General features: G+C 41.9%; 1 protein-coding gene across 5 annotated transcripts; it reads left to right on the top strand.

Annotated features, from left to right (window-relative positions):
- Positions 1–55: 55 nt before the first annotated feature.
- On the top strand, positions 56–27992 carry Dscam2 (Down syndrome cell adhesion molecule 2). 5 transcript variants are annotated; one of them, XM_064689536.1, is made up of 22 exons: positions 59–713; positions 5034–5366; positions 5469–5630; positions 6541–6687; positions 6809–6926; positions 8062–8510; positions 8603–8747; positions 13104–13255; positions 14766–15038; positions 15588–15875; positions 19603–19722; positions 19807–19980; positions 20043–20193; positions 20253–20533; positions 20591–21079; positions 21144–22460; positions 22529–22816; positions 22881–23003; positions 23064–23224; positions 23689–23815; positions 24750–24840; positions 25858–27992. In XM_064689536.1, exons 1-22 carry the CDS (start codon positions 665–667, stop codon positions 26279–26281), a joined length of 5862 nt encoding a protein of 1953 aa, XP_064545606.1. In that variant the 5' UTR covers positions 59–664; the 3' UTR covers positions 26282–27992. The 5 variants fall into 5 exon arrangements, with proteins under 5 accessions (XP_064545605.1, XP_064545606.1, XP_064545607.1 ...); XM_064689537.1 differs by lacking the exons at positions 15588–15875; positions 25858–27992 and adding an exon at positions 16412–16696 and having other exon boundaries at positions 24441–24893; XM_064689534.1 differs by lacking the exon at positions 25858–27992 and having other exon boundaries at positions 60–713; positions 24441–24893.
- The last annotated feature ends 5 nt before the right edge of the window (positions 27993–27997 follow it).

Here is a 27997-nt window from a genome sequence, read left to right on the forward strand (position 1 = left end):
CGGTGGCAAAATCCGAGCGGTCTTCAAGTCAGTTGCTTTTCGAGGCTCGTAGGATACGCACGGCTCTGGCTCTGGCTCTGGCTCAGGCAGTTGATAAAATGCGGCAACTGAGTGTGTAGTGACTACTGTAAGTGAGTGCTGTGCTGTGCTTTGAGTGCGAGCGGTTCGAGTGCGAGTTCAAGTGGCGGTCGCTTTACAAGTGTGGTGAATAGGCGCCACCAAAGAGCACACTAAAGAGAGTACAGAACCAGAGAAACGCAGAGTAGAGCTTGACAGGCTCGTTGGCGGAAAAGGCATCGCAGTCAATTCGAATCCTTGTACGCGTGCAGTTGCCTGGACAGAAGTGTTGAGTGAGGTTGTGTGAGCGCGCGCCTTTGTGCTCGGAGTGTGCCGGCTGTCGCTAACTTAAACAAATTAACAAATGATCAGCATTTAATAGTGTCAGAAATCCCTTCAAAAATGGTGCCAAATAACAACAATTAAAAGCAAGTGTCTATAATGTAAATTCGCTTGAGAGTGCAACACAATTCGAATCAAAATTGCTCAATACATTTTTGCGTGAACCAAGAAGCACTTTTCGCCAATCCAAAAAAATCAAAACAAAACACACGAAAAACAAACAAACAAAAAGTAAAATCAAAATCAAAACAGGAAACCGGAAAGCATGTGGATTAGTAGCCGCCTTTTTGTGATTTGTTTGCTGCTCAGGTTCGGTAGGTGCAATTCCATCTCTCTCTCACTTTTCTCTCTTACTCTTAGCAAACTCTTAAGCCTTGCTACCAGCCTTACTTAGCCGCTAGGCACGCGCCGCAAAGTATGCTTAGATTTTAGCTTGGCGTTCTTGTGTGTGCTTGAATGTGTGTGAGAATGTATTTTGGTATGCCCATCAACAGCTGACGGCATGTTTTCCTTTTTATGCTCTCGAAAACTTATTATTCTAAAAGGCGCTTAAGCTCAAAGGATTTTTGAAGATTTAACGGGTCTTTCATATTAAAGGGAAGCAAACTCTTGGTTAACTTTGTGAGCCTCAATTTATTTGTTTCACCTAAATATATAAAGTTTATGTGTGGTACACTGTTTGTTTAATCAAACCACATATATATTCTATACTTTGTTTATAATATATATAATTTTAGGTCCGCTTAAAGCTTCATAGCTTTTACAAGAAGTAAAACAATTTTTGGAACATTAGGCTGAGATTTAAGACATGCACGCACATAAATCTTAATAGCATATATGAATACAAACGATTTCAGAGAGGTGTTAGCATAATTTATGGCCGAGTATTTTGCACTACGCACTAAGTGCAAATGATTTGGCCACGTTATGATATAGGCAAGCCCATAAAATGACGGCCATAGCAACAAAAACTAAACCAGCAAACGCGCAAAATGCGTATACATAATAAGAAATTGCCTTATGATAAAAATCCAGGCTTCAATTTATGAAAAAATATGTTGGTGTGTGGCTAGCTGTGTGTGCATAGCGGACTAATGAAATGTGTCAGAAACAGAGTCAGAGCACTCGATCGAACCACAGCAGACCCATCAAACTGTTCACACACACATTGCCATAAAGTGTGGCAAGAGGCTTTTGGAAATTTGATATTTTCCAATTTTCATTGCCTAGCTGGGTGTTTTCATTTTATGATGGCTACGGCAATAACAACCGACGCACATATTTATTCCAGGAAAAAATTACTAAAATGCCATACAGATATTTTATATTCCATGAATACATATACATAGTAGGATTTCACACTCTAGCTGAGGTTGAAGCAAATGAAAAATATGCAAATGAAATTGTTGTTCAATGTCTAAGGGGCGTTCACATTTTTACGTTGTTATTTCATTTTCATGCGGATAAAAATAAACATAAAATATAATGCGCTGCATGAAATCAGCAACAAAAACAACAAAAATTCGATTAAGCCCAACTCAATCCAACCCAATTTAACCCAAAAAGTGCTTCACCCTCAACATGGGAACAAAAAAATTATGAATTATTTGTGTTGGGCTCAAAATGGGCTGTTGCACACTTAGATTGATTGTACTTTAAATCTTTTGTGACAAAAGCTTTAAATTGGCAGGATTAATGATTCTCGAGGCAGAGGTCAGTAAGAGCGCAGCTGGCTATGAAATTGAAAAGAAAAATGGTTCTTAAATTTTCTGATCTAAACTGTTTTCGGTTTATATAGGCTAGCAAGTGCTCTTTCTGTGAAAGTAAATTTCAAATAAGATTACAACTTGATGATGCCAGAATTCACGTACTACATTTTCTTCTCCAATAAGTATTTTTGCTGAAAGGTTAATTATGATAAAATATATTTATGTACCTTTTGCTGGCTTAAAGAAGCTAATGATTTCATAAATGTAATAGATCAGTTTCTGTTTTTTGTGCATCAAAAATATCTTTTTGTGAGAGCATATTAGCTTCGTCAATATTTGTATTTGGCAAAATTTGTACTTTTATTGTTACTTATTATTTCACGAAAAACAATTTGCGCAATAAACATTTTCATTTTCACATTTCGTTGCCTTTTTTAGGCTTTGCTTCTCCGAGGTTGGATTGTGTGCACTCTGGCTTTAAATGGGCTTAGGGCCATGTTTTTAGCTTTCGAGTTGCTCCAACATAAAAAAGTTATTTACAATTATTATTACTGTTGCCGTTGTTATTATTGTTGTTGCTCAATGCGCGTTGGCCTGTTAACGTTTTAAGTTCTTTCAACCTTTTGCGGCAACAATATTGACTCGAAAGTACACATTGCTACAACTGTGTGGGCGCGAGTTTGTATGTGTTGACGTTTCGTTTGCTTGTTTTAGAGTTAAAAAATTGAATTTCCTGTCTTTTAGGTTGATTGCGTAAAAGGCAGGGCCCATTATTTCCGGTGCGTTGCCATAACCAAGTGGCAGCATCTGATCTGAGTATTTCCGATGCCTCGAATGTAACTTTAAGTATTTGCAGTTCAGCTTTAAAGCGAATTGATAACTACTTAAATTGTGTTAGTTTTCCTGTTGTTAGTTCATGCGAAAACCTCAGAAGGCAGCACTATTTCAACCGGCTTTTACGGTCATATATATTATGGCTGCTGCATCATAAATACAGAGCTGCGAGCCTGCGACTCACTCATTCGCACTCGCTCAAAGGAAAAAAATAATTTCAAAAAGTGCCAAAAGGGCACAATCCGCAAAAAAAAAATAAAATGGTCTGAGACGCCTCGCAAAACAACCCCTCAAGTCGCAACGGTATCGCCAAGTTGATGAGAAATACACATTCCAAATGAAAGCCAGTGGAAATTTGCGATGAAAAAAACGAGCGGAAATGCGAAGAAAAGCGCTGTGGAATTGAGGTGGAGAAGCTAACAGCCGTGCTGGTGCAGCTGTGGGAGTGCAACGAACTGGCAGGCAGTTTTACAAGTTGCTAAATGGCAACAGCTTTAAAGTCCGTTCATATGAATCCCATTTTTGATCTAGGTGCTTGCAATTTAGTAGCCAATATCGGAAATAATAATTTAATAATTTAATGAAGAGTATTCTGCAAAGATTCCTTCTCTCATAATATAAAATGGAATAGCTCCCTGGAGCTAAGCTAAGCTGATTCTTTATGTGCCATACACAAGCCCAAAAGTCTAAAAATGGTTCATGGCTTAGGCATGAAATCCGCATAACCCTAAATGTAGCACAACTGTCTGAAAGTAATCGCGTGAAAGTTGAGTTCGTCGCATTAGCCGCAGGAATAAGGTGCTCAAATAGGAAGACGTTAATGTTGGGAAAGTCGAAGAAATATAACAAAAAGAAGACATACTGGCTCCGGGATAAAACATATATATGACAGGAACAACGTAACACACGCACAGCAACGCTCGCAGCGCAGACTCTTTGTTTTTGCAGGAAAGAATAAAAAAACCTACAAGTGGATGTATACACACACACACACACTCCCGCGCATATGTGAGTGTGCTTTGCGGCACATGCTCGTAAAACATACCCTTTCTATCCGAAAAAAAATATACCGAGTGCCAAGCGTACTCAAGACATACTTGCAATAATTTTATGGCCTGACAGAGGCCTCGTCCCGCTCGGCCCAAACAGCGGGAGCCATGAAATCAGCGGGGAAAGCGAAATGAAACGAACACGGCCAGAGACCGGAGGCCAGAGACGAGCAGCAAAATGAATCCAGAAAGAAGTTACATAAAAATCCATGATGCCAAGCATAAAACAAAAAGCGCCTGGCCAGGCACAACAACAACAACGGCAACAACAACAGCAACAACAGCAGGAGCAACAAGAACAAAAATATACAAAAGCAAAAAGAACAAAAACAACTCTAATTGCAGACACAATGACTTGGCGGTACGGCACAGCCAAGCAAGCGGAGAAGGCAGGGAGTAAGAGTAAGAGGCTCCTAGTACCAGGCTTGAACGAGTTGCAAGGATTTGCACAGCGCCGCAGGGAGAGCCGCTTGGATGGCACTGACAGCCGAGGCGTATTCATGTGGAATTTGAAGCGAAATGTCAATTTTAGATATACATACCAACATATATACATATACAAAAATATACGAATATGAATGTATATTAAAAAAAAAGTACACTCAAGCCATAGACAAAAATGTTATTCTAATTTAAGATAAGGCAAAATCTGTTTGCAAAGCGGGACGAAAGTAAGAAAGCACATTGAAATGGACGTAAATGGAAAGCTTGGCAGATGAAATATACAAAAATTGAAGTACGCATTAAAGGAGTTCAGTTCAATGCAGTCAAATGTAGCTTTGAGTAACCAAATACAAACATGGCTATTTAAATGGCATTCCATATTTGCTCATGCAAACAATTTAATTACCCTTTAAGATATTTGTGTTTAATTTCCCTTATTGCATGCATTTTCGAGATTTATTACCATTATTAAAGTGTGCTTCATTTGAGTAAGCAGATGAATGGCTTTATTTATTAAATAAAATGATGATAATTTATAATGATTGAAAACAATTAAATATGTGCGGCTTATATATTCGTTCTCTCATTGACTTTCCAGATGCGACGATTAGCGAACCCTTTGAAACACATCTGCGTGGTCCCGGCTTTGTCATGGAACCTCCGGGTCGCGTTGAGTTCTCCAATTCATCCGGCGGCTGGCTGGATTGCTCCGCCTCGGGCAGTCCACAGCCAACGATCGATTGGGTGCATGCGGATGGCACGGCGGTTACGGATATTCATGGCGTGCGTCGTGTCCTCCGTAACGGCACACTCGTGCTAATGCCCTTCGCCGCGGCTGCCTATCATCAGGATATACATAATACGATATATCGCTGCATTGCCAGCAATTCCGTAGGCCGCATTGTGTCGCGTGATGTGCAAGTGCGGGCGGGTAAGTTTTTGGGGCCAATCAAATAGTCGGCCAAAATGCACAATATATATTTGTATATTTTTGTATTTTTACATTTCTTGTATTTTTTTCTTTTTGCGGCAGTCGTGGCACAGGCCTACAAAGTGGATGTGGAGGTATTATCCGCTTCGCGCGGCTGCACTGCCATTTTGCGTTGTGTGGTGCCCACCTTTGTCAAGGAATTGGTACGAGTGGTCTCGTGGGTTCATGAACCCGCTATCTACATCTACCCCTCGCTGCAAGGCGGTAAGTAATGGTGGCAAAAGGGCATGGGGTGTGCATACTTGCCACGTCTATCTGGCTCACTGTCTACATGTCTGCTGCTGACGTGGCAGCGGCAGGAGCTTCAGCTGAAGTCGCAGCCTCGGCGCTCGTCTGCATCCTTGTCCCTGTAGCGGCTTACCAAGCCAACAAAGTGCATTGTTTGTTTTCAGTATTTGCCTCACATATTTGCCTGCTTAACTGCCGTTGCTTTGGCCATATATTAGTATGCATGTGTGTGTGTGTGCGTGCACATGTGTGTGAGTGTGTATTTAAGTATGCGTGTGTGTTATGCCCTGTGCTTTGATGCATAATTAACATTGTCCTTTGGCAATTTGAGAAGAGCTTTTAACTTTCCTTAACCCTGCCCCAACCAAGGTGCAACTTTGAGCAATGATAAGCAGTTAAGACTTTGGCAGGCGCTTAGGGATGCATATTTTCAAAGTGAATTGTATCTTACGGTTTCATTTTTATACAAAAAATACATTAACTCTATGATAGGCATATTAATTCTAGTCTAGATCTTACAAGCTTTTAATTTTCAATTGTAATTTCCTATTTCAAAGATTCTTTAAAGTATTTATTAAATTGCTTTTTTCTTTTCTAAGGGTTTATTCCCTTATTAGTACTATTTATTCATAAAGAAATGTAGAAAAATGTAGAAAAAACAAAATATTGATATAGTTGACCTCTACAAAAGATAAGTTTGTACACGCTTGGTTAATTTTCTCGAGAGATGAGCTTCTATATGTGACCACAATTTTGTAACGCAAATACGAGAAATGTAGAAAACTATTTTCGTCATTTGGGGCAACAGAAAAACAGAATAGGCTCAGCCTTATTTTGGCTGTTGCATATTGTCCTAATGAAACGCATTTACTTTTTCTTTTTTCAGATGGTAAATTCCATTTGCTGCCCACTGGCGAGCTGCTCATTCACAATCTGCAAGAGAGCGACGAGTCTCAATCCTTCCGTTGTCGCAGCATGCATCGGCTAACCCGTCAGGTTGTTGTCAGCTCGCCGACACGATTGCGTATTAATTGTGAGTGAACCAAGCACAGTAACTGACTTCTTAGACAGAGACACAAGCACACATGCACACAGATACACACCGACAGAGAACTAACACCAAGACTAACCAATGTCAATCTCTACTCATACAGCGCATCGCGGCATCATATCGCCGAGCGTTGTGGAGCACACATCTCATGTGCAGGTATCGCAGGATGAGGGCGCGGTGCTGTTGTGCGTGGCACAGGGTTGCCCTTCGCCTGAATACAGGTAGGTACCGTGCAGGGCATAAAATCGATGGCACTGCCAGCCAGCTAGACACATTACTGGCGAAACTTTTGACGTTGACAGCGTTGCTTTTGTGTGATGCCGTGGTGTGGGTTAATTGGAACGTATATACATTCACACCAACAGAAAGACACACACACACGCAAGCATTAAATATGTAAGCGTTTAGCGCTGGCAACCACATAAATAGAGGCGGCGTTGGAACATGGCCAGTGATTGTGTAAAATGTGTCGAGAGAGTTGCCAACTATAGAACGTTAATTAAAATATGAAGTTAGTGCGTTGCCTACCTTAAAGTTAAACTATGAACTCGACGCTCTGAGGTAGCTAACGGTGAGCTTGCGTAATTTGTGTGCGTGTGCGGAATTAAAGACAATGGGACAGATATAGATGTATGTAGTTGTGCCTACTGCCAGGGAGGCTGTCTGGCGGTAGGTGTAGCACACATGTGCACACATAATTACGCTTTGATAAGCAGACAAGTAATAAAAAACTTTTGCTGCTCGGCAGCGGTGAGCCGAGAGCGGCAGCAGTGGCAAATTTCCGAGATACAATGCCAGACTGTAAACGCGAAACAAAAGAATCTATGTGGGAAGCCAAACCACAGGCGGATAGATGGATAGATTGCTGAGTAGCAAATACAACACAAAAAAAAAAAAACGAGAGAGAAAATAAAACTGTAGCCATTTCATAATTAATAAAGCAGGGAGACAGGCGGGTAGACAGCGACGGAGACATTGGCAAATGAGCCAACCATTGGGATTAATGCAACATTAAACAAAGCGAGAGTAGATAAGGCACACCAGAATAGGGAAAGGGGTAAGGGTGTACAACCGGCATTGTTCAGAAATGAAATACGAAGGACCTGAACTTGTATTTGTTGTGAATAAAATGCACTTAAACAATTTAAATGGTTGGCAGTATCCAATATGTTGTGCATGAAATATTTAAGTATTATAATAAGTATATCAAGTTCGTGCTTAAATAGACTATTAAATACTATTAGAAAATTTAGAATATCTTAAAGTGCACACTCTTTAAGTGTTTAGTTGTTACCGGTAAAAATGCAACTACTTATGAAAAATATGTATCTGTACGCTTTTGTATACTCTTTGCAGCTGGTATACTCAAAATGGTGCCGGCCCGTTGCCCGTTCTAAGCGGTCCACGGGTGCGACTGCTGGGGCCCATACTGGCCATTGAGGCCGTGACAGGCGAAGATTCGGGCGTTTACAAATGTACAGCCAGCAATGTGGGTGGCGAGGCCAGTGCCGAATTGCGGCTCACGGTGGCCACGCCCATACAAGTGGAAATCTCGCCGAATGTGCTCAGTGTGCATATGGGGGGCACGGCCGAGTTTCGCTGCCTGGTGACCAGCAATGGCAGCCCCGTTGGCATGCAGAATATACTCTGGTACAAGGACGGACGGCAGCTACCTTCATCCGGTCGCATCGAGGATACGCTGGTGGTGCCCCGCGTGAGTCGTGAGAATCGCGGCATGTACCAGTGTGTGGTGCGGCGGCCCGAGGGCGATACATTTCAGGCCACTGCTGAGCTCCAGCTGGGCGGTAAGTAGCAGTGACCAAAAAAAAGGAAGAGCCGCCAAGTAATTGCAGCTAAAATATTTATATGAATATCCGCAACCACATTGGCCTTACAGATGCTCCACCCGTGCTGCTCTATAGCTTCATTGAGCAAACGCTGCAGCCGGGACCAGCTGTAAGTTTGAAATGCTCTGCAGCCGGCAATCCAACGCCGCAAATTTCATGGACATTGGACGGATTTCCGCTGCCATCAAACGGAAGGTAATTGAACTTGTTGAAAACGGGCTCTGCAAGCGCACTGGGCGGCGGGGCCGCTGCGGGGTATGCTCGGCTATTGCCAACTCTGCGGGTGGCTTTGCAAAAAAATAAAAATGCGACGGAAGCTGCATTTATTGCGCTCGTTGTGTATATTTTTTCTCTTTACATTTTTTTTTTAGCATTTGGCTTTTAAAACATCGCACGTATAGAAAGTGGCTGCCGACTGCCGACTGCCATGCCTACTGAGTGGGCGGCTCGGCGCCGGCTTCAGCGTTCATTCACTCTGTGGAGGGGCGCAGCCACAGGCACAGTCTAAAGACTTGGTGTAGCCCACTCTTGTGTCTGGCCAAGGTTTTGACTTTGCCTTTCTATTTGTTAATTAAGGCTTGGTAAGTGTGTTGTTTGCCTAACGCATTTAATTACATTTTTAGTTTGGCCAAGAGCCAAATGCAGTGCTGCCAACTGCCAACTGCCTACTGGCGACTGCTTATTAAATTCTCAGTGGCTCTTTAATGACATTGACATTTGCATTTAATAGTCAAGCTGTGCAAGTAGCTGGCCTGTTTGGCACAAACAAATAAAATGCAACAGCACATCAATTGATTGGGAACCTCTGTTACAACCTCTAACCTCTCACTCCCTCTAACCTCTCACTCCCACTCGAACCACGCAATCCCAATCCTGCTGGTGAGGGGTCTGGCTTTGATGATGCTGCTTTGACATTGTCGTTGGCATTTCATTTGAGTTTTACTACTGATTTTTCTACTCCTTGCAGTCTGCACTTCATTTGCAGTTTGTTGGCAGCTGCCACTAATTGTTTGAGTTACGTCTGTAATGATTTGCAAGTCAAAGTTCGTCCGTTGACCGTCGACTGTTGACTTCTGTTGTTGATTAAAAAAAAATCTACTTCTTTTTATTAGCATTGACTTTGGCTGTCATTTGGCTTGCTCTTTTTGCAGCCCAATAAAAAATCATAGCAGCGTTTTAGCTACCAACTGCACTTTATTGTTGTCCAGTGTCGCAGCTGCTGTGTTTTAATTAAAACTTATGGCATATGCTGACCTGAGGGCAACTGGAAAGTTGCAAAAGTAAATGCATGCCCTACCATAAACTGACTCATATCCAAATTGCAATTAAAGAAATACTTACAAGATGTAAAAATTGTCGTTTTATAGTGGAAATCATGTCTCGGAAAATATCTTATTTCAAGTCTTGATAAAAACGTGAAATCATTTGATTAAAACAAGTTGTTTTAGGCATTTGAAATTGATCAATATTTGGCAAAAAGTTTTATCAAAAGTGCGCATATATATTGAGGCTCTATACTATATGCACATACCCCTACTTATAACCTATATTTTGTAGATGTCAGCAACATTTGCCACACTTTGCCTTACTATGCATAAAGTGCAGCTAAAATAAATTGAAAAAAATTATATATGTTAAACGCTTTAGACTGCCCCAACTGAAAGTTTATCACGACTTTGTCATGAATTTGTTTTATTAAAGTGCTCAGCTCTTTTTTCCTTGTCCCTCATTTGAATATGTTCAGCTGTTTGTAAAGAGTTTGGTTGACCACAAGGCACAAATTGATTACAAGTATTTTAGAGTGGCCAGTGCAGAAATTTGTTCAAAAACTTGCAGATACTTGGTCTTGTTGCCCGTGGCTTTAATTTAAAAGTTATTTAAGCAACACAATTTTGTCAAATAATGCCATTAGGCATTATCCTACAGTGAAGCGGAGTGTTGTAGGGGCTGGTAACCTAATTTGCAAGTGCTCGGCAATACTGCATACATTCCGTTGCCAACGTCGCTTGTTGTAATTGCAGAGTTTTAAGTGGTTTACTGTATTCGGTTTAAAGGTATATCAACTTGGTAACTGTATTTATTTAATACACACGCAGACAGCCACACAGACAGCCTGGCAAACAGACTGACAGACAGAGAGATTGGCAGGAGTAGAGCAGACAGGCAGGCAGGCTGGCAGGCAATGTCGGGGCTCAGCGAGGAGCCGGAGCTGAAGCAGACGCCTTGGGGCGGAAATTAAATGATTGCGCGCACGAGGTAACGTAACACTCAAACGCTCATTTTACGCCATTTGGAAAAGTTTGTCTGCGGCATGTGGCATGCGGCATGTGGCAACATCGAAGGCGGTGCCGCTTGCTCAGGGTGCCTGCTTGTGGCATGTGTGCGCATGATGCGCTTGTCTAAAGCTGCAGGCGTTCTAGAAGAAGTGTGTGTAATTTTGGCTTGAATAATTCAGCGTTAAGTGCGGCCCAAATAGAAAGTTGTACGAATTAATTTAATAAGCAAAGGATTTGCCCACCACTTGCAAGGGTCACCAAAGTTAGTGTAGTTGGTGTTGTACAATATTAATAGCGTTAACCATTCTGTTCACAGCGTGTTATTAGCCAAAAACAGATAAAGGATTTCCTGATTATGGGCTGACTTTCAAATTGTAGACCCTACTTTTATTCAAGAATATATTTGCAGGAATGAAAGTAGGTTTAAAAAGAACAGATAATGATAATGATTTTACGTGCAAGCCAATATACCATTAACACTTTGTATGCAGAGTATAAAAATATGTCAAATAAAACCTTCATTTTATTATTATTAAAATATGAAACTTTGTAACCGTCTTCATATGTCAACTGTTTTCTTTTGACATTATCGTGAATCTAATTGCTTTAAATATTTAATTGGATTTATTTGTGATCTTTTAAAGAGATAAAAAAGTCAAAGTCTTATTAGCTGTAATCCATTATACTCTTAGCACGTTACGCCAAGTGGAAACTCTGTTTATACGAATTGAAATTCATAAATTTGTAAGTTCGCAGACAAACTTTTTCTGTTCGCACTGAATTTTAAGTTGCAGCTTCAAATATTTTTTTTGCGTCCAAATCAAGCCACTTACCTACACACGAAAAAACACACACTCAGACTTACACAGCAATCAACTAAAACAGCATACAACAGCCGCGCCAAACTATTAGGTTTATTTTGTTGCAAGCAAAGCGCTTTATGCCACAGCCAGTCTCGGCCCTTGGCCCGACTTATAGAGTCCCCTACACCTTACACACACAAGCACACACACGCTTTCGCTTAAAGTTTTGTAATGGCGCTTAAGCTGCCACTCTATGGTGGGATGATGCCGGGTAGCTCGCGTCCTGCCATGTGCGGATATGTGCAACTTTGTTGCAATTTTGTCGTGGCATTGTTTCAATGCGCTCAAGTGTTGCAGTTAGCAGCCATGTCCATGTCTGAGCATATAAGTATATGTGTAAATATGAATGTGTGTGCTTGCGCGTCTGAGTTTTGAGCAGCTTCATTTTCATTTAACTACAGTTGTTGGTTTTAACAAGCGTCGCGCGACTTGTGGGCCACTTCATAAAGTGCCAACCGCCAGCCGCCAAGTTTTTTGGTTGACTTTGCCACTTTCTGGGGAAATCAGCGTCCAGGAAAGTGCATTTACGAGCAGAGGGCCGATGTGAATGCACAAGCCCTGCCAAGGCAGCTGCAAAAGTTAATTAAAATTGTAATTACTTTTCCTGCTGTAACTCTAATGCCAATTGAAATGTTGCTAGCGCCTCGCCCACAAACTAATGAGCCGCTTGCTGAGACGCTCCGTTTAACAATGAGACGCCACAAAGCCGCTTGTGTGCTCTCAGGATGGGTATCACATGTATGTGCATGTGGTGGCTCTGTATGTGTGTGTGTGTGTGTGTGCCACATGGCGTATGCGTAACACGGTTTGCTGTAATTAATGTCTTTGCCAATAAGACGCTGAGCAGACGGCATGCAAACAAACAGATTTAATGCCAGCTTGAGCGCTCATAAAATCCTTTTTTCATTATTTGCAATAGCAGCGTAACAGCCGCATTAAGTAGAGCTCGTATCTGATGGCATTTTCGCTGTTGTCGCTGTGCCTACTCCTACTTATGGGCGTGGCACATGACATTGAAATCGGGGTTGAAACTATGCTAAGCTTGACAGCTTGACAGAACGACAATGTGACATGTGGACAGCCTTCATTACAGCTAAATAATGCAATGTTACGTATACGCCGTGTTGTGTCGAAAACAAATGAAGCCCACAGCCAAAGGATTTGGGTCAGCCTGCATATGAGATGCGCCTTGTTGAGTGTGTACAAATATGTGTTCGTGTACATGCTCTCGTACACTCACTAACATGCATGTAGTTGCTCGTTAATGCCCCTGGCCTGAGCGCTTAAATATGCAAAAAATAAAAACAAATCTAAAATGTATATCGCATTGCGCATTCTACGCGCGGGCCACGCAAATGCTTTTGGTATTAATGCATGTGTTTTATGGAATTTTTCTGTCTTCTTTTTCACAGATTTATGATCGGACAATACATCACCGTGCATGGAGATGTAATTAGTCATGTTAACATAAGCCATGTCATGGTCGAGGATGGCGGTGAATATTCCTGCATAGCTGAGAATCGTGCGGGTCGTGTGGAGCATGCGGCTCGCTTGAATATTTATGGTATGTGCTACATTCACAAAACACACACAACCCCACCATATGCATGTGTTTGTCTGTGTGTGTAAACAGCTACTTTACACATGCACTTAAATGTTTTTCAGTTCTGTGAGCTTTTGTTTTTGTTTTTTTTTGTAAGTCTCTGTTTTTGGCGATTTTCTGTTGCCTACTTTTGCTCGATTTTGCTTTACAACACTTTCGCCATGTTGCTACCTCTTCGTTGCCCTTCTCCTACCTTGTCTATCTTTGTCTCTGACTGCAGTTTACTTTGCAGCTCTAAAGTGTTGTTCAAGGCACATACACTTATACAAGCACACAAACACACACACTCAAGTGCGGTGTTCGCTGAGGGCCTCGTCTACCTTGTTTTTACAAAAAATCAAATATTTTTGTGTCGCCGAGCAAACAAAATGGCGTTGCCAAGCAGAGGGAAACACAAGCAAAATAAAAGCCGTGGCAAAAAAAAAACGTGCGGCATATTTGTTTGCGCTTAAAGTTAAACAAGAAAGAATATTTTTATTCTGTATGTCGAAGACTAGATACCCTTGCAAGCATTTTGAAGATCTGCGATATGTTTCTATACTTGGCCATATGCCGGTGCTTAAATAAGAAAATTTAATTTCCGACAATTTTTTCTAATAGAACTTATACTGAAGAGGAAAGGTACGGGTAAAAGTAAGCTTATCAAATTGCTAAGCGCTCAGATAATAATCAGAGAATTTAAGAACCTATTATCTATTATCAATTTTGAACAAACTCTGGAATGAGGTTTTTATTATATTTAAATTCTTTGAAGTGGCAATATATTTAATAATTATTTTTTAATTTGTTAGATATTATATAAACATAATATTTGCACAATTAGTAAAACAGTATTACCCATAAATATTGAGATTTCACTAAAGAACATTCAATTATCCTATGCAAACACAATCGAAATCTGCCTGCTTTCGAAAATGAGACAAGCCAGAAACGCTGTTAAAGCTTAAACAATGCAAATATCTCACAGCAACGTTCATCTTGTTGGAAACCTCGCTTTGTCGCTGATTGCACGACTTGGTAATGGTGGTGATTACAAAAATCTCGCCCTCACCAGACACAGACAGCGACACCAAAGCGCACTCGTATGACATGCTCGAAAATTATGCATACTCCGCAGAAATCTGCAAGCACAACCAGCAGCCACAGCACAACAACTACAACAACAACGACAACGGCGGCTGTGTAAGTTGTTGTTGCTGGCAGGCGGCATTTGCTGCATTGTTTCCTTCCGCATTTTGGAGGGGCACAACGAAAAGTGTTTCGGCGGCATCGCATAGAGTCTGTCTCTGGCTGCCAGGATATGCATATTACATTGTACGCTGCTTCCTGCCTTTCCTTTTCGCTTCCTGCTTCAACCTTTTTGTTTGTTGTTATATTTGCTGTTTGCCTTACATTTTAGCTGCATTATTAAATGAGCAACGTGTGCACAAATCTGTTAAGCACTTAAATTTGTCAACCGTTTGCTCTCCAGGTCTGCCCTACATACGCCTCATACCGAAGGTGACCGCTGTCTCGGGTGAGACATTGAATCTGAAATGTCCGGTGGCCGGTTATCCCATCGAGGAGATACACTGGGAGCGCGGCGGACGCGAGCTGCCCGATGATATACGCCAGCGTGTGCAGCCGGATGGCTCGCTGACCATCAGTCCGGTGCAGAAGCACACGGACTCCGGTGTCTACACGTGCTGGGCCCGCAACAAACAGGGTCACAGCGCCCGTCGCAGTGGCGAGGTGACGGTCATAGGTTAGTATATATTTATGAACTACCAATTGTCGGCCATTTGGCCTGTTTCCTTCACAGCTACGACGATGGCAAGGGACACAACAAAAACGAAAAAGAAAGGACGCCAAGTGAAAATTAAATTTTAATTATTTACAGCAAACTAAGTACACAGTGTGATGGCTTAGGTTTTGATTTTGCTTTTATATTTGGCGTGTAGCCTGCCTTTGCTTATACCCTAATTAAATATGCGCAATAATCCAAGCTTAAAAGTTTGAAATTTAAACAAACAAGCCAAAGTGTGGAGGAGAACGAGTCAGCGACCAAGCCAGCGACCCTTTTTTGCTTTGTTGTTGTTGTTGTTTTTTTATTTTTGATTTTTTTTCGTTTTAATTAACGAATTTGCGTGCTAATGAAGCGCGACGTTAATTAAATGTTCATAATTTGTAACCCTTTTTCCCTTGCAATGCAGAGAAGTGGGTCGCACTTTTTGTAATTTCACCGATTGCTGGCTCAGCACAGGGTGCTGCTGCCACTTTTTACTTATGTTTGCCTTGACAAAACCACTTTCAGTGCCACCGCGTCTAAGTCCCTTTCAAACATCCATACTGCAACTAAACATGGGCGACCGCGCCTCGCTGACCTGCTCCGTGGTCAAGGGCGACTTGCCGTTGACCATGAATTGGCGCAAGGATGGCCGCCCCATCGATCCCACTCAGCATATGTCCGTGAAGCAGGTGGATCAGTATAATAGCATTCTGGTCATTGACAATCTGGGGAGCGATCACACGGGTAACTATTCGTGTGTGGTGCGCAACTCGGCGGCGGAGGTGGAAAACTCACAGGCGCTTTTGGTCAATGGTAAAGAAATGAGTTTGCGAATACACGCTTACACAAACATATACAATATATTTAAATAATGATCTTTAGTTAAAAGTAGAATGCGTTTTTTCGTATGCACTTTGTTTAATGTAATCAACAACATCACAAAAAAACATCGACAATCGAAATTTCACTTGTCCTGCAATAACCTTATATACCTGTAAATTATGTTAACAAAACGGCATTTAGTTATTCAATATTGTTATTGAACATATCGTATATCTTTTTAAACCACTTTCACTTCAACTTTTGGAATGTTTGTACAACTAAGTAAAATACTATTTCGTAGAGTTTAACAATCCTTTAACAAAACTGCGAAGGTTTAGTTGTACATATAAATATATGTATATTTATGTATGTATGTGTGTATATAATAAGTGAGATCTAGATTAATTCAATAAGGAAACCGCAAACAGCAGCTCAGCGTGGGATCAACAGCGTGAAGTTCAGTCAAAGGTTTTGGGTGTTTGCAGTGACATTTCTTAACGTTTCTGGTTGCTCTTTCCTTCTTGCAGTACCGCCGATCATAGAACCGTTCGCCTTTCAGGATGGCCTGGCCGAGGGTATGCGCACGCGCACTGTTTGTGGTGTCTCCCGCGGTGATGCGCCATTGAAGCTAATCTGGCTTAAAGATGGTGAGCCGCTGCCCGAGCTGCTGGGTGCCAATGTCACCATGCTAGATCAATATAGCTCACTGCTCAGCATTCCCTCGCTATCGGCCACGCATTCCGGCGAATATACGTGCGTGGCTAAGAATCCGGCAGCTGAGATCAAGTATACTGCTCTGTTGCAGGTCAAAGGTAGCGTACTAGGTTACAACCCATAACACAAACAACACCAAACTATACACAGAATACCAACACACTTGCCGCATTTAACACACTTAACAGGAACTTAACTAACTCAAATTTTCACGATTGCCCCTAAATAATAATAATTTTTGCTTTCTCGCTGATGTATTCAAGAAAAGCGCTTCTTAATGGTTTTGAGTTTTTCATTTTATTCGTTTTATTTCTAAGAAATAAACTTTTTGATGCTTGTAATGTGTCCTACAAGCTAAAACGTAACTGAACGTTGCCTAACTCTTGCTTTTAGCAAATGGTGCTTTGTTTTTGACGCTTTCACTCTACCAAAAAAACAAAACAAAATTAATATAAAAAACAAAATCCCCTACTAAACCGAATGTCAGGAATTGCCCTGCTTTAAACACCCATGAAATTATTTATACGAATCCCTATACCCTTAAGACGCTTTGGCACGCTGTGGGTTTTTTTGACAACAGTTTCACCAGGTAACCTCATCAACTGCACTGCTTCTTATTCGCTTCGTAAATAAAAATGCAAAATTATCATATAAATTTAAGTATTTACACACATGATAAAAAGAAAATTAACTAAAATATTATATTTTGATAAGTTGCTTATATAATTTCTGCCGCTTTTTATAAATAACAATAGAGTTTAAACCCAACGGCCTGTCGTTGTTGAAATGCGCTTTTCAAAAGAAGAAAGTTGCCCCTTTAAGAATTTAATGTTTATTTTCTTTGAGAAAAGAGGTTTATCCTTTTAATCACAAGAGCTCGTATTATATACATACTTGGAAAAGCGCACATAATTAACAATTAGCGATAATTTTTATTTATAAGAACTGCTCAAACATAAATAAGAAAACATAAGCTGGCTTAAGATTAATTTGCTTTTTCGCTTACTTCTTTTTTTCCCCATCTCTATCGTTGTCTATAGAATACAATGCATAAATATTTTTGTTCCCATTTTTGTTCCATCCATTTTTTTGACTTGCAGCTTCAAAACTTAGCGCACAACGGCTGCTGTTTGCCGCTCCCCACAAAAAAAAACTTAATATCTTATAAAAAACTTGAATGGCTAAGCCTTAGCTATAAATGTGCTGTGCTTAATTAACAAAAATATAAACTAACTGAAAAATGCAGAAACAGCTATAAATCCACAGAAGATGCGCTGCTTATGCTTCAAATTGGTTTTGGGCTCTGTTTAACTGCTTACACTCTGCTATGCTCTGTGCGAATATGTGTATGTGTGTGAGTGTGTGTGTGTGTGTGTGACGGGCATTTTCTCTACCCATGCTTGTGTGCGTGCGTATGCGTGTGCGGACCTTTTTTATGCTGCTAACAAAATGCAAAAGCATATTTTTTGCAGAACCAAAATGTACAATGAAACCAAATTACAAACAATATATAAATTTAAAGCTTCGCAGTATTTGCTAATGTAGTTGAGAATGAATGTTCCATAGGAATGGCATGTTGTGGCAGCAGCAGAGTATTTTGCACGTTCCATTTATTTGCTTTTGTTTTTTGCATGTTAGTGTACATAAATTGCCTCCTTTTTTCATGCCAGCTGCCATTTGCCAACTGCATGCGCATAGTGCTAGTAAAATGTATTTTAATTTTGTTTATTTATGATTTGCTTGCTCTCTGATCTGTTCTTAAGCGCAGCTAGTTTCTGAAATTGATTTCACCCCGATTTCGCCAAGCTTAAATAAACAATATATAAAAAATATAATATAATCTACCCGGAAAGTTAACTTTTTTCTTGTTGAGCATGGCGAAAAGGAGGTGAAAACTAATTCAGGAACAGTCGTGTACATTGATTAATTTATTTTTAATGCCCAATCACCCAGGCTGCTGTTGTGTGCAAAGATTTTTTCCAACTAGTCGCTATTAACCAACGCGCTGCCGTATACCCAAAACCCGCTTTATGTGCAACACAAGAGAACCAATCCACACAAAACCACAAAATGCTTTTTAATTAATGCTGTTAATTTTCTTTATTATTAACATTCAATTTCCTTTTTTGTTTTATTTTTCAATTATGGCCTGACAAGCAAAAGGCTGGCTATTAAATGCAATTCAAATAAGCAATTATTGGCCTTATAAATAATTGAAATGAAATTTTGCGCAGCGATGATTCTCTGCTTGGGAAGTGGCACATGCTTTTGAAACCTAATTATTGAAGGCCTATTTGGTTTTTGTTTTGTGCAATATACATTTTTTTATTTCCATCTGCGTGCTTTATAATTCAACACATATAATCGTGCATATAATAAATTTCTGTATTTTATGTTGCAATATAATTTTAATGCAAATATTTTCCATAACGTTTTTGGCATGCCATTGTTATATAATTTACGCGCCAACGAGAGGCAATTTTTTTGTAATTTTGTTGTACAACAAACAGCGAAACAGCGAGCCGCAGAGCGTGGGCGAAAATCAAATTAAAAAGAAAACAACAATAATAAAAACTAATTTAAAAAAAATCCTTGCACAACAACCAACCTCATAAATGAGTTTAACTCACGGATCTTATGAAAGATAAAACATCCGTTATAAAAGCATCGAATTTTCAAATTAATTCCATTTTGATTAAGTTGCATAAAAACTTTTTGTTACATTTATAAGCAAAATATGAAAAGCCCAACTGTACATTAGTTGAAACGTTTTCTATACGCTACAAAAATCTTTCTTTTACTCTCAACAAATTTAAATAGTCACAAAACCTTATTTTGCCGTTTTTACTTTGCCAAATATCTTCACTTTCCTCTCTGTCTGTCTCTATCTCTAACTCTTTCTAAATGATATCCTTTCTGTATATCCTAGAGGTTTTTAATTTTAATCCTTTTTATTAGCTCTGCGCAAATTGACCATTTTTAATATTACTCATACGTCCTGTAGTGCCGCCACGTTGGATTGTCGAGCCAGCCGATGCGAATGTGGAACGCAATCGTCACATCATGTTGCATTGTCAGGCACAGGGCGTGCCGACGCCCAGCATTGTATGGAAAAAGGCAACAGGTCAGATATTCAAAATATAGCTTGATTTATTGTTAAAAGTGTAAATTAAATCATAAAATTATTTTCTCTTACTTCCTTCCATAGGCAGCAAATCTGGCGAGTATGAAGAAGTTCGAGAGCGTCCCTTCACCAAGTTGCTAGGGAATGGCTCGATGCTGCTGCAGCATGTTAAGGAGGATCGCGAGGGATTCTATTTGTGCCAGGCGAACAATGGCATTGGCACGGGTATTGGAAAGGTCATACAGCTGAAAGTTAATTGTGAGTATTACGAGGCCATGCGTCGCGTATTTGTTAATACAATTTTTTGTTATGTTTTGCAGCCTCACCCTACTTCTCGTCCACCTCGCGCTCTGTTACGGTCAAAAAGGGCGACACAGCGCTGCTGCAGTGCGCTGTCAGCGGCGACAAGCCAATCAACATTGTGTGGATGCGTTCGGGCAAAAATACACTGAATCCATCAACCAATTACAAGTGAGTGCAGTGAGCCAAAGCTAACGAAATGACTTGTCAATCTCTGTCCCCTCAAACAGAATATCGGTTAAGCAGGAGGCCACTCCAGATGGCGTTTCAGCAGAGCTGCAGATACGCACTGTGGATGCCACCGATAGTGGGCCGTATTTCTGCCGTGCCAGCAACCTCTATGGCAATGATCAGCAGCTGGTGCAGTTGCAAGTGCAGGAGCCACCACAGCCACCCAGTGTTTTGGAGGCGGCCATGATAAGCAGCCGCTCTGTGAACCTTAAATGGCAGCCCAAGGCGGTCAGCTCGGGCGATGTGTCTAAGTACATAGTGGAGTACCGCGAGGCGGATCGTAAGTTAAATGACAACGGGACGCTTTGATTGCTCGATTTACCCAATTTATTTTTAGCCGTGCTCTTCATCGACCAGTGGCAGCATACGGAAGTCAAAGATCCGCCCAGCTTTAATGCATTGATTGAAAATCTGAAGCCAGCGACGCGGTATGCTTTTAGGGTCATAGCTGAGGGCAATGCAGGTCGCAGTGCGCCAAGTCAGGAACTGATTGTACGCACAGAGCCACAACGTCCCGCTGGGCCGCCTTTGAATCTGTCTGCACGTCCGCTCTCTTCCACGGAGCTGCTGATTAGCTGGGTGGCTCCACTGCCGGAGCTGCGGCATGGCGATATACAAGGCTATAATGTGGGCTATAAGCTGGCCAGCTCGGGCAATACTGCCTATAACTTTACCTCCGTCTCGGGCGATGGTGAAGGCGGCAACGGGGAGTTGCTGCTCAGTGGACTCTCCAAATTTGCGCGTTACAATATTGTGGTGCAGGCCTTCAATCAAGTGGGCCCAGGTCCGCTGTCAGAGCCAACTGCAGCGCAGACCATGGAAGATGGTAAGCCAACAAGTTTCTGATCTCTCATAAATAACTCCGTTATTTATCAATCTTTTTTCTGCAGTGCCTAGCCGTGCGCCAGAGGATGTTCGCTGTGCCGCCTTGACGTCCCAATCGCTGCAAGTTTCTTGGCAGCCGCCGCCAATTTATCATACGAATGGTCTGCTGCAGGGCTACAAACTAATCTTTGAGCCCATCATTGATGACATAGTGCCCAACAAGGATGAGGTTGAGTCGCGAAAGACCACTGCATTGACAACTGTGCTCACCGGACTGCGCAAGTATACTAATTACAGCATCCAGGTATTGGCACACACACGCATGGGCGATGGCGCCCTCTCCAAGCCACTATTTTGCCACACCGAGGAGGATGTGCCTGAGGCGCCGTCTGATATTAAAGTGGTTGTCAGTTCACCGCAATCGCTTTATGTGTCATGGCTGCCTCCGAACGAGCCGAACGGTGTCATTACCAAGTATAGCCTCTACACCCGCGTTGTCAATGGCCGCGAGGAGCTCAATAATGAGAAGCGCAGTCTGCCCTCACAGCAGGCCTACTACGAGGCCAAGAATCTGCACCCCCACATGGAGTATCAGTTCTGGGTGACAGCATCGACTCGCGTGGGTGAGGGTAAGAGCTCACGCGTTGCCTCACAGATTACCACGAATCGGGTGCCGGCCAGAATTATATCTTTCGGAGGTTCTGTGGTGCGTCCCTGGCGCTCTACAGTGACCCTGCCCTGCACTGCTGTGGGCAAGCCCAAGCGTGAGTGGTTCAAATCAGACGTGGCACTGCGTCAAGGTGGCCTGCACAACTCACAGCTGCTGGATACTGGCGACTTGATCATCTCGAGCCTGCAGCTGGCCGACAGTGGCAACTACAGCTGCCAGGTGGACAATGGCATCGGCACGGATCGTCTTACGCACATGCTGCTCGTACAGGTGCCACCTTCAGCACCTGTCCTCTATGTAACCAGTGCCACCTCGAGCAGCATTCTAATGCACTGGAAGTGCGGCTTCACCGGCAATGCTCCGATCACTGGCTACACTTTGTTCTATCGGCGTGCCACAGGCAACACGGATGAGATGCAGCTCTCACGCCACGCCTCCAGCCATGAGCTGAAAGGTCTGGTTTGCGGCAGCACCTATCAGATACATCTGACTGCCCACAACAAGGTCGGCAGCTCGCCGGCAAGCATAATGCTGCACGTGCGCACTCAAGGCCAGGCCCCCGGCATGCCAGCGACGACAAGTTTGCTGGCTCCCAACTCCACATCCGTACTAATACGGCTGCACACCTGGCCGGACAATGGCTGCCCCCTAATGTACTTTGTGCTCCAGTATCGTGCGGTGACAGATGATCCGGACAAAGAATGGATTTTAGGTGAGCTGGAATTCCCATTTTAATATCTCGATCAAATAATATTGATAATATTTCTTTGGTTAACTCAGTTTCAAATGCTCTGAAGCCCCAACGGCGTGTGGTCATCTCCAATTTGCAACCGTCAACGCTCTATCAGCTCCGCATGGAGGCGCACAATGTGGCGGGCGTGTCGCAGGCCGAGTTTAGCTTTGTGACACTTACCAAGAATGGCGACCCGCCACCACCAGAGATTGTGCAGCGCGGTCAACGCGGTCCGAGTGTCTTCTATGGCAATGTGAATCTGCTTGTTCCCAGCATTGCTGCTGTCTCCGGCATGATATGTACCATAGCCTTGGTGATCATTTGCTATCGGCACAGTAAGTAGTCCTTAGTGTAGTTTGCATCTAAATGCTGATGAATTGCATTCCTTGCCTGCTCCAGAACAAAGCAATCATATACAAAAGGAATCGCTCGAGAATCGCGCCAACTCGGAGGCGGCACAGCGTGAACGATATTATGCTACCATACACAAGGTTTCCATGCAGAACAATGACAAAATTCCGGGTAAGCGACTGTTCAGTCAGTTGATCAGTTGAAATGTCTAAGCCTGGGGCTATTTCACAGAAACCTCTGAGGACATTTCGCCGTATGCCACCTTCCAATTGTCGGAGGCGGGCAACATGTCACAGCCGCATCATGGCGGGCCAGCCAATACTCTGCTGCACTCGTTCATGTACCATGAGAGGGCTCTGGCTGAGGGCTGCTCGTCGCCACCACCAGCTGCGGTATTAAAACCAACCACCACCCATCACCACCACCACCACAACCAACGTCCACAAAAGACAATTCATAATTATTATCAGACCTCACCGTTTCATAATATCGTGCGTTTGTTTATTCATTTCTTTGATTTTAGCTCTCTCTCTCTCTCTTTCTCTGTGTCCCCCTCTTGGTGGGGGGCATTAGACCTACAATTAGTGTGTACTTTTCAATAGACTACTACGTGCTTTTTATGTTGTTTCTTTGCTCGATTCTTACTTTTATCTAAGTTCTCTTAACTGCAATGCCGTATATCATGCATATCGTGGGCATTGAGCGAAGCGCTCTGCCTCGTGTCACTTGTCAACTTTGGGTTAATTCTTTGTTTTATTTGAAAGCGTTTACCATCCCCAGGCGCTTTTATAGTCGCTAGTCGCACTTGGCGCACAAGTACCATCCCATCTAATGTCACGCTTTGTTCTATGCGCAGTCCAAGAATCGACGTCGTCACTCACGCAAAACGGAACCCGAGAGTGAGGAATCCGAATCCGATCAGGATCAACTGACTTCCAGTCGCACCGAGTCTTCCAATCAGCATGAGGGCAAGATCAAGCACAGTAAGTCGTAATCTATTGCTCTCTGTTTCAGCATCTGGAAGATAGCGCTTAAGAAGGTCAAATTAATTAATATATTTTAGCACCTGTTACCCATTTAAATTCAGTAAGCAACGGTTCGAAGCAGTTCCATTGAAGGACTCTGCAACATAAGTTTATTCTCGATCAGTATTGCATCATTCCTCTGCCTACTGCTATACTCTTGTAGAGGCTTTTTGAATTTTGTCATAAAATGTGCAACATATATATGCAGACTCCATAAAATATATATATTCTTGATTAGTATCTCTGTCTGTTGCGATGCAAATAACTCACTCAGTCTTAAAGCTATCGACACGAAGTTTTGCATCCGTCTTTCTGTTGCACCGGATCATATAGCTACCATAGGAACAATAGATTAAAGAATAGATTTTTAACGAAAAAAATCGTATTTGCTTTTTCAAATGGTCATAAGTTCGTGTAAATACCATACAAGTGGCAAACAAAAATTAACCTTTTTATCGTGACGCTTCCAGATGCCTATTAATATATTTTCCTGCAATGGCTTTTAGCTCTTAGTGGTCTTGGGCTATCAAATGGAGTAATCTACTGGCTCTCTCTCTCTTTTTTGCGTTATTTTATTTTGCAGACCCAGACTCTAGACTAATACAACATTTTCCAAATCACAACATATCGATAACTTATCTGTAGTAGATGAACGAGAAATGCACAACTTTTGCCACACAATGCACTTAACTTTTATATACACATAAATTTGACCAGAAAGAAGACCAGTTAACTGAAGACTAAGAAACTAAAGAATAGTATTGCTAAGTGCGTTAGTTAGCTTTAAATTAGTATTAAGTTTGTGTGTTCCCCATCCACATACCAAATCTCTATTTGCCCGTATTTTCTTTCTTTCTTTCTTTCCAAACTCGAAATGCTCTATGCGATGCAGGCATCATCTACCATGGAGCACAATCAAGCACATCCTCCGATCTGTCACCAATGTCCGAACAAAAATCATTACCACGACGCGGTCGCTCCAGGTATCATCATCAGCAATATCAGTTTTCCACCAATACAACACCGCGTCATCACAATAGCAACAAAATCAACAATAACATTACAAACAATGCCACAAACACAAATACAGCCACATCGGCAAACAATTCGAACAAAATTCTATCGCCGCGCAATGGCGGCGGCAATTTGAAATCAATATCGAGCACATTCAAATCACAAGACTCCATACAATGCCACATACCCACGTTGGTCAAATCGCCATCGATAAGCACACAACATCAGAAACAGTTCCACAAACAACAGTCGAATAGTAAACCCAGTCAGAACCAAAACCAAAACCAAAACCCCAATCACAGTCAGACCCAGTGCAGTAGTAGCAGTAGTTTGAAGCAACAGCAACCACTGTTGATCCAGCCCAAGCTCCATCAGCTTGAGCCAACGCCAACGCATGCTAATGGCCAGGAGCTGTTGGGCTTGGACGGAGGCGTTAGTACCCTAGCATCTGTTGTGCCCGTAACTTGCATGCCACCCTCCTCACAGTTTCGACCCATACCACACAAGTCCATAATGCCCGCGCATGAGTCACACCAAAACCACCATCAGCAACTGCATCAGGGCGGTGTCTCTGGCACCGCCTTGCTGAATCCCTCGACGGCTCTGCTGTCCTCGAAGTTCTTTACGGCACCAACGCTGCCGTTGCCCAAATAGGATACGGCCAATGGGGGGAGTGAGTACACTGGCGGTGGCGGGGGGGCTGATAGCAGCAGCTTTGGCTATAATGGCGGCGAAATATCGTGCACCTATATGGATCCCATAGATCACACATGAGACTTGGCATACGGTGAGGTGTGCGGACCTGAGGGCGCCCATTAATCAGCAGCCAGCACATCACACCACCAACAACCAACCACCAACACAACTACTTGAACACAACTAAGTCTCTCTCTATCTAACTCTGAATGCTTGAGCGTGGTTGCTAGCCAAACAAAAATAGTATCAAACAACTCTGGATACTCTTCTTCCCCTTACAAACCATGCAGAGCTGGCATCCTGCGCACGCTGCATCCGCTGCAGCTGCAGGCTGAGTGCAGCGCTGGTGCCTTCCACCATGGCGAACGCGATGCTGGCGAGCACATCGAGCTGGCCGAGGTTGAATGTGATGTGGATACAATCAAGAAGCTAAAACTGGGCCAGCGCTCCTCGCTGTGGTCGCGCCCAGCTTCCACCACATCCCAGTTGCAGCAGGAGCATCAACAGCAGCAGCAGCAGCAGCAACAACAACAACAACAGCAGCAACAACAGCAACGCCAGCAACAGCAGCAACCACCACACAAACGAGCACATTCAAAGTCGCCGCAGCCGCAACAACAGCAGCCCCTACAACAACAACGCCCACAGCAACATTCACCCGCTCCAGGCCAAAAATTGCTTAGCGAAAAATCGGATTATTCGATATCTGTGTGAGACATTGGTAAGATCTGATCAAAGCATGATCAGCAGCTAGGATGAGATCAGGCCAATAGACCGCCAGATTGCATTCAATTGACATAAGATTGGGCAACACTCGCGAGTTCAAGACTCCCGAGAGAATTTTTGGTATAACAACAGCTGAGCCGTTTTAGTACCTACATTTTTGTAATGTGCCCTGAACACAGAATTACTCCCGTTATATCCGTTCCACCTCAAGTCCGCACCGCCCTCGCCTTGACCCGTAACCAGCTTGACAACCTTACCCCAACTAATCAAAAGACACTAAATGAAAAACTTTCGGACAATCAATATCTAAATTATTTGCACAACCATCAAAAGAAAAAAAAGAAAAAAGAAGAACACACAAATAAGGTAACTCAAAACACTTCCCATTCGTTACTCTCCATTCCCCCAGTATCTATATAACGCTCATATAACCGTATATACTTATATACATCTATATATATATATATATATATATATAATATTAATTAGGTAATTACGATTTGTGCATGTTGTACGGCATGCACCCACAACCCAGGTCAGTTATCGAACTTCCAATATGTTGTATATACATTCATATATTTATATGCTTATACTTATACGTTAAACCTACTAACCTAGTGTTAAGTACTTAACTGACTTATGTAACTCGAACTACTAACTCGAATTCTATTGAATACTAACTACGCATCGTATTGTAACGCGTATTACTCGAACTACTTACTATAATCGAACTGTTTTTGTATGTAGAGAGGTTGTAAGTATTTTGCGATTTGGTCAAAACTTTTTCTATGTGTAGTACTGATACCTTGAGTTATAGCTAATGTTAAGTATTCAAAAATATTTTTGTAAGTTCTCGTCGAATTGATTCCGTTTCAAAAACTGCATTCTCCATATTTGTAAAACGAGGAATTTAAATATGAAATTTAAACAAATAATTAACTCAAGACATATGCTGTGTACAAATCTATATTTATGTCTAAACTAAACGTATTTATTATTGTCTCATGTACATATACGTACACACACACACATACACACACACACGTGCATACAAACACATACAGACAAGGATTAATCTATAGTTGTTAGCGCTACTATTAAAATTAAAATTTGTAAATAGCAACACGTGAAAATTGACTGAAAAAAACAAAAAGGAAAAAAAAATACTTCATATATAGAAGAGATATACAATGAAGAATGTTAACTAAATGTATTTGATATATTCGATGTATACACGAGTACGAAACGCCAGCTGAATCAGTATTCATATATGATATGACACGATATCGCAGTATCTACACATTTAGTGTTTCCATTACAATAAACTGTCGTTCGTCAACGTGTAGATAAATGTTTTTAACACCAAAGTATAGAAATCAAATAGCAAGTCGTAATCAAAGTTTGACACTTGAAACAAACATACATACACTCGAACATAATAAGGCAAGTTAGGAGCAGACAAGCAAACTACAAATTAACATTAGTTTATATGAATAATCCACATATTAATTAGCTGTATTTTAAACTAGCCAACAAAACTTATAAGAAATTTAGCAATTTAACAGATCAATAGATTGAAGTCGAGGCCCGCAAGCAGGAAAGGGACTTTGAGAACCGTTTAGGAAACCATGTGCCAAAATTTGTTTAAGAGCAAAGTCAACAAAAAAAAAACGTATTAACAAAATATACAATAAATAAGGCCCT

The sequence above is a fragment of the Drosophila montana genome, unplaced genomic scaffold (genome assembly GCF_035044405.1).
Source record: "Drosophila montana isolate Dmon_TW-CO22-7 unplaced genomic scaffold, ASM3504440v1 contig_3218_1, whole genome shotgun sequence".
Classification (NCBI taxonomy): domain Eukaryota; kingdom Metazoa; phylum Arthropoda; class Insecta; order Diptera; family Drosophilidae; genus Drosophila; species Drosophila montana.

Coding starts and splice junctions, on each gene's coding strand:
- Dscam2 (XM_064689533.1), top strand. CDS start 665: ATGTGGATTAGTAGCCGCCTTTTTGTGATTTGTTTGCTGCTCAGGTTC. Junction 13,256..14,765: donor GGCTCGCTTGAATATTTATG/GTATGTGCTACA, acceptor TTTGCTCTCCAG/GTCTGCCCTACATACGCCTC. Junction 21,080..21,143: donor AGCGCAGACCATGGAAGATG/GTAAGCCAACAA, acceptor TTTTTTCTGCAG/TGCCTAGCCGTGCGCCAGAG.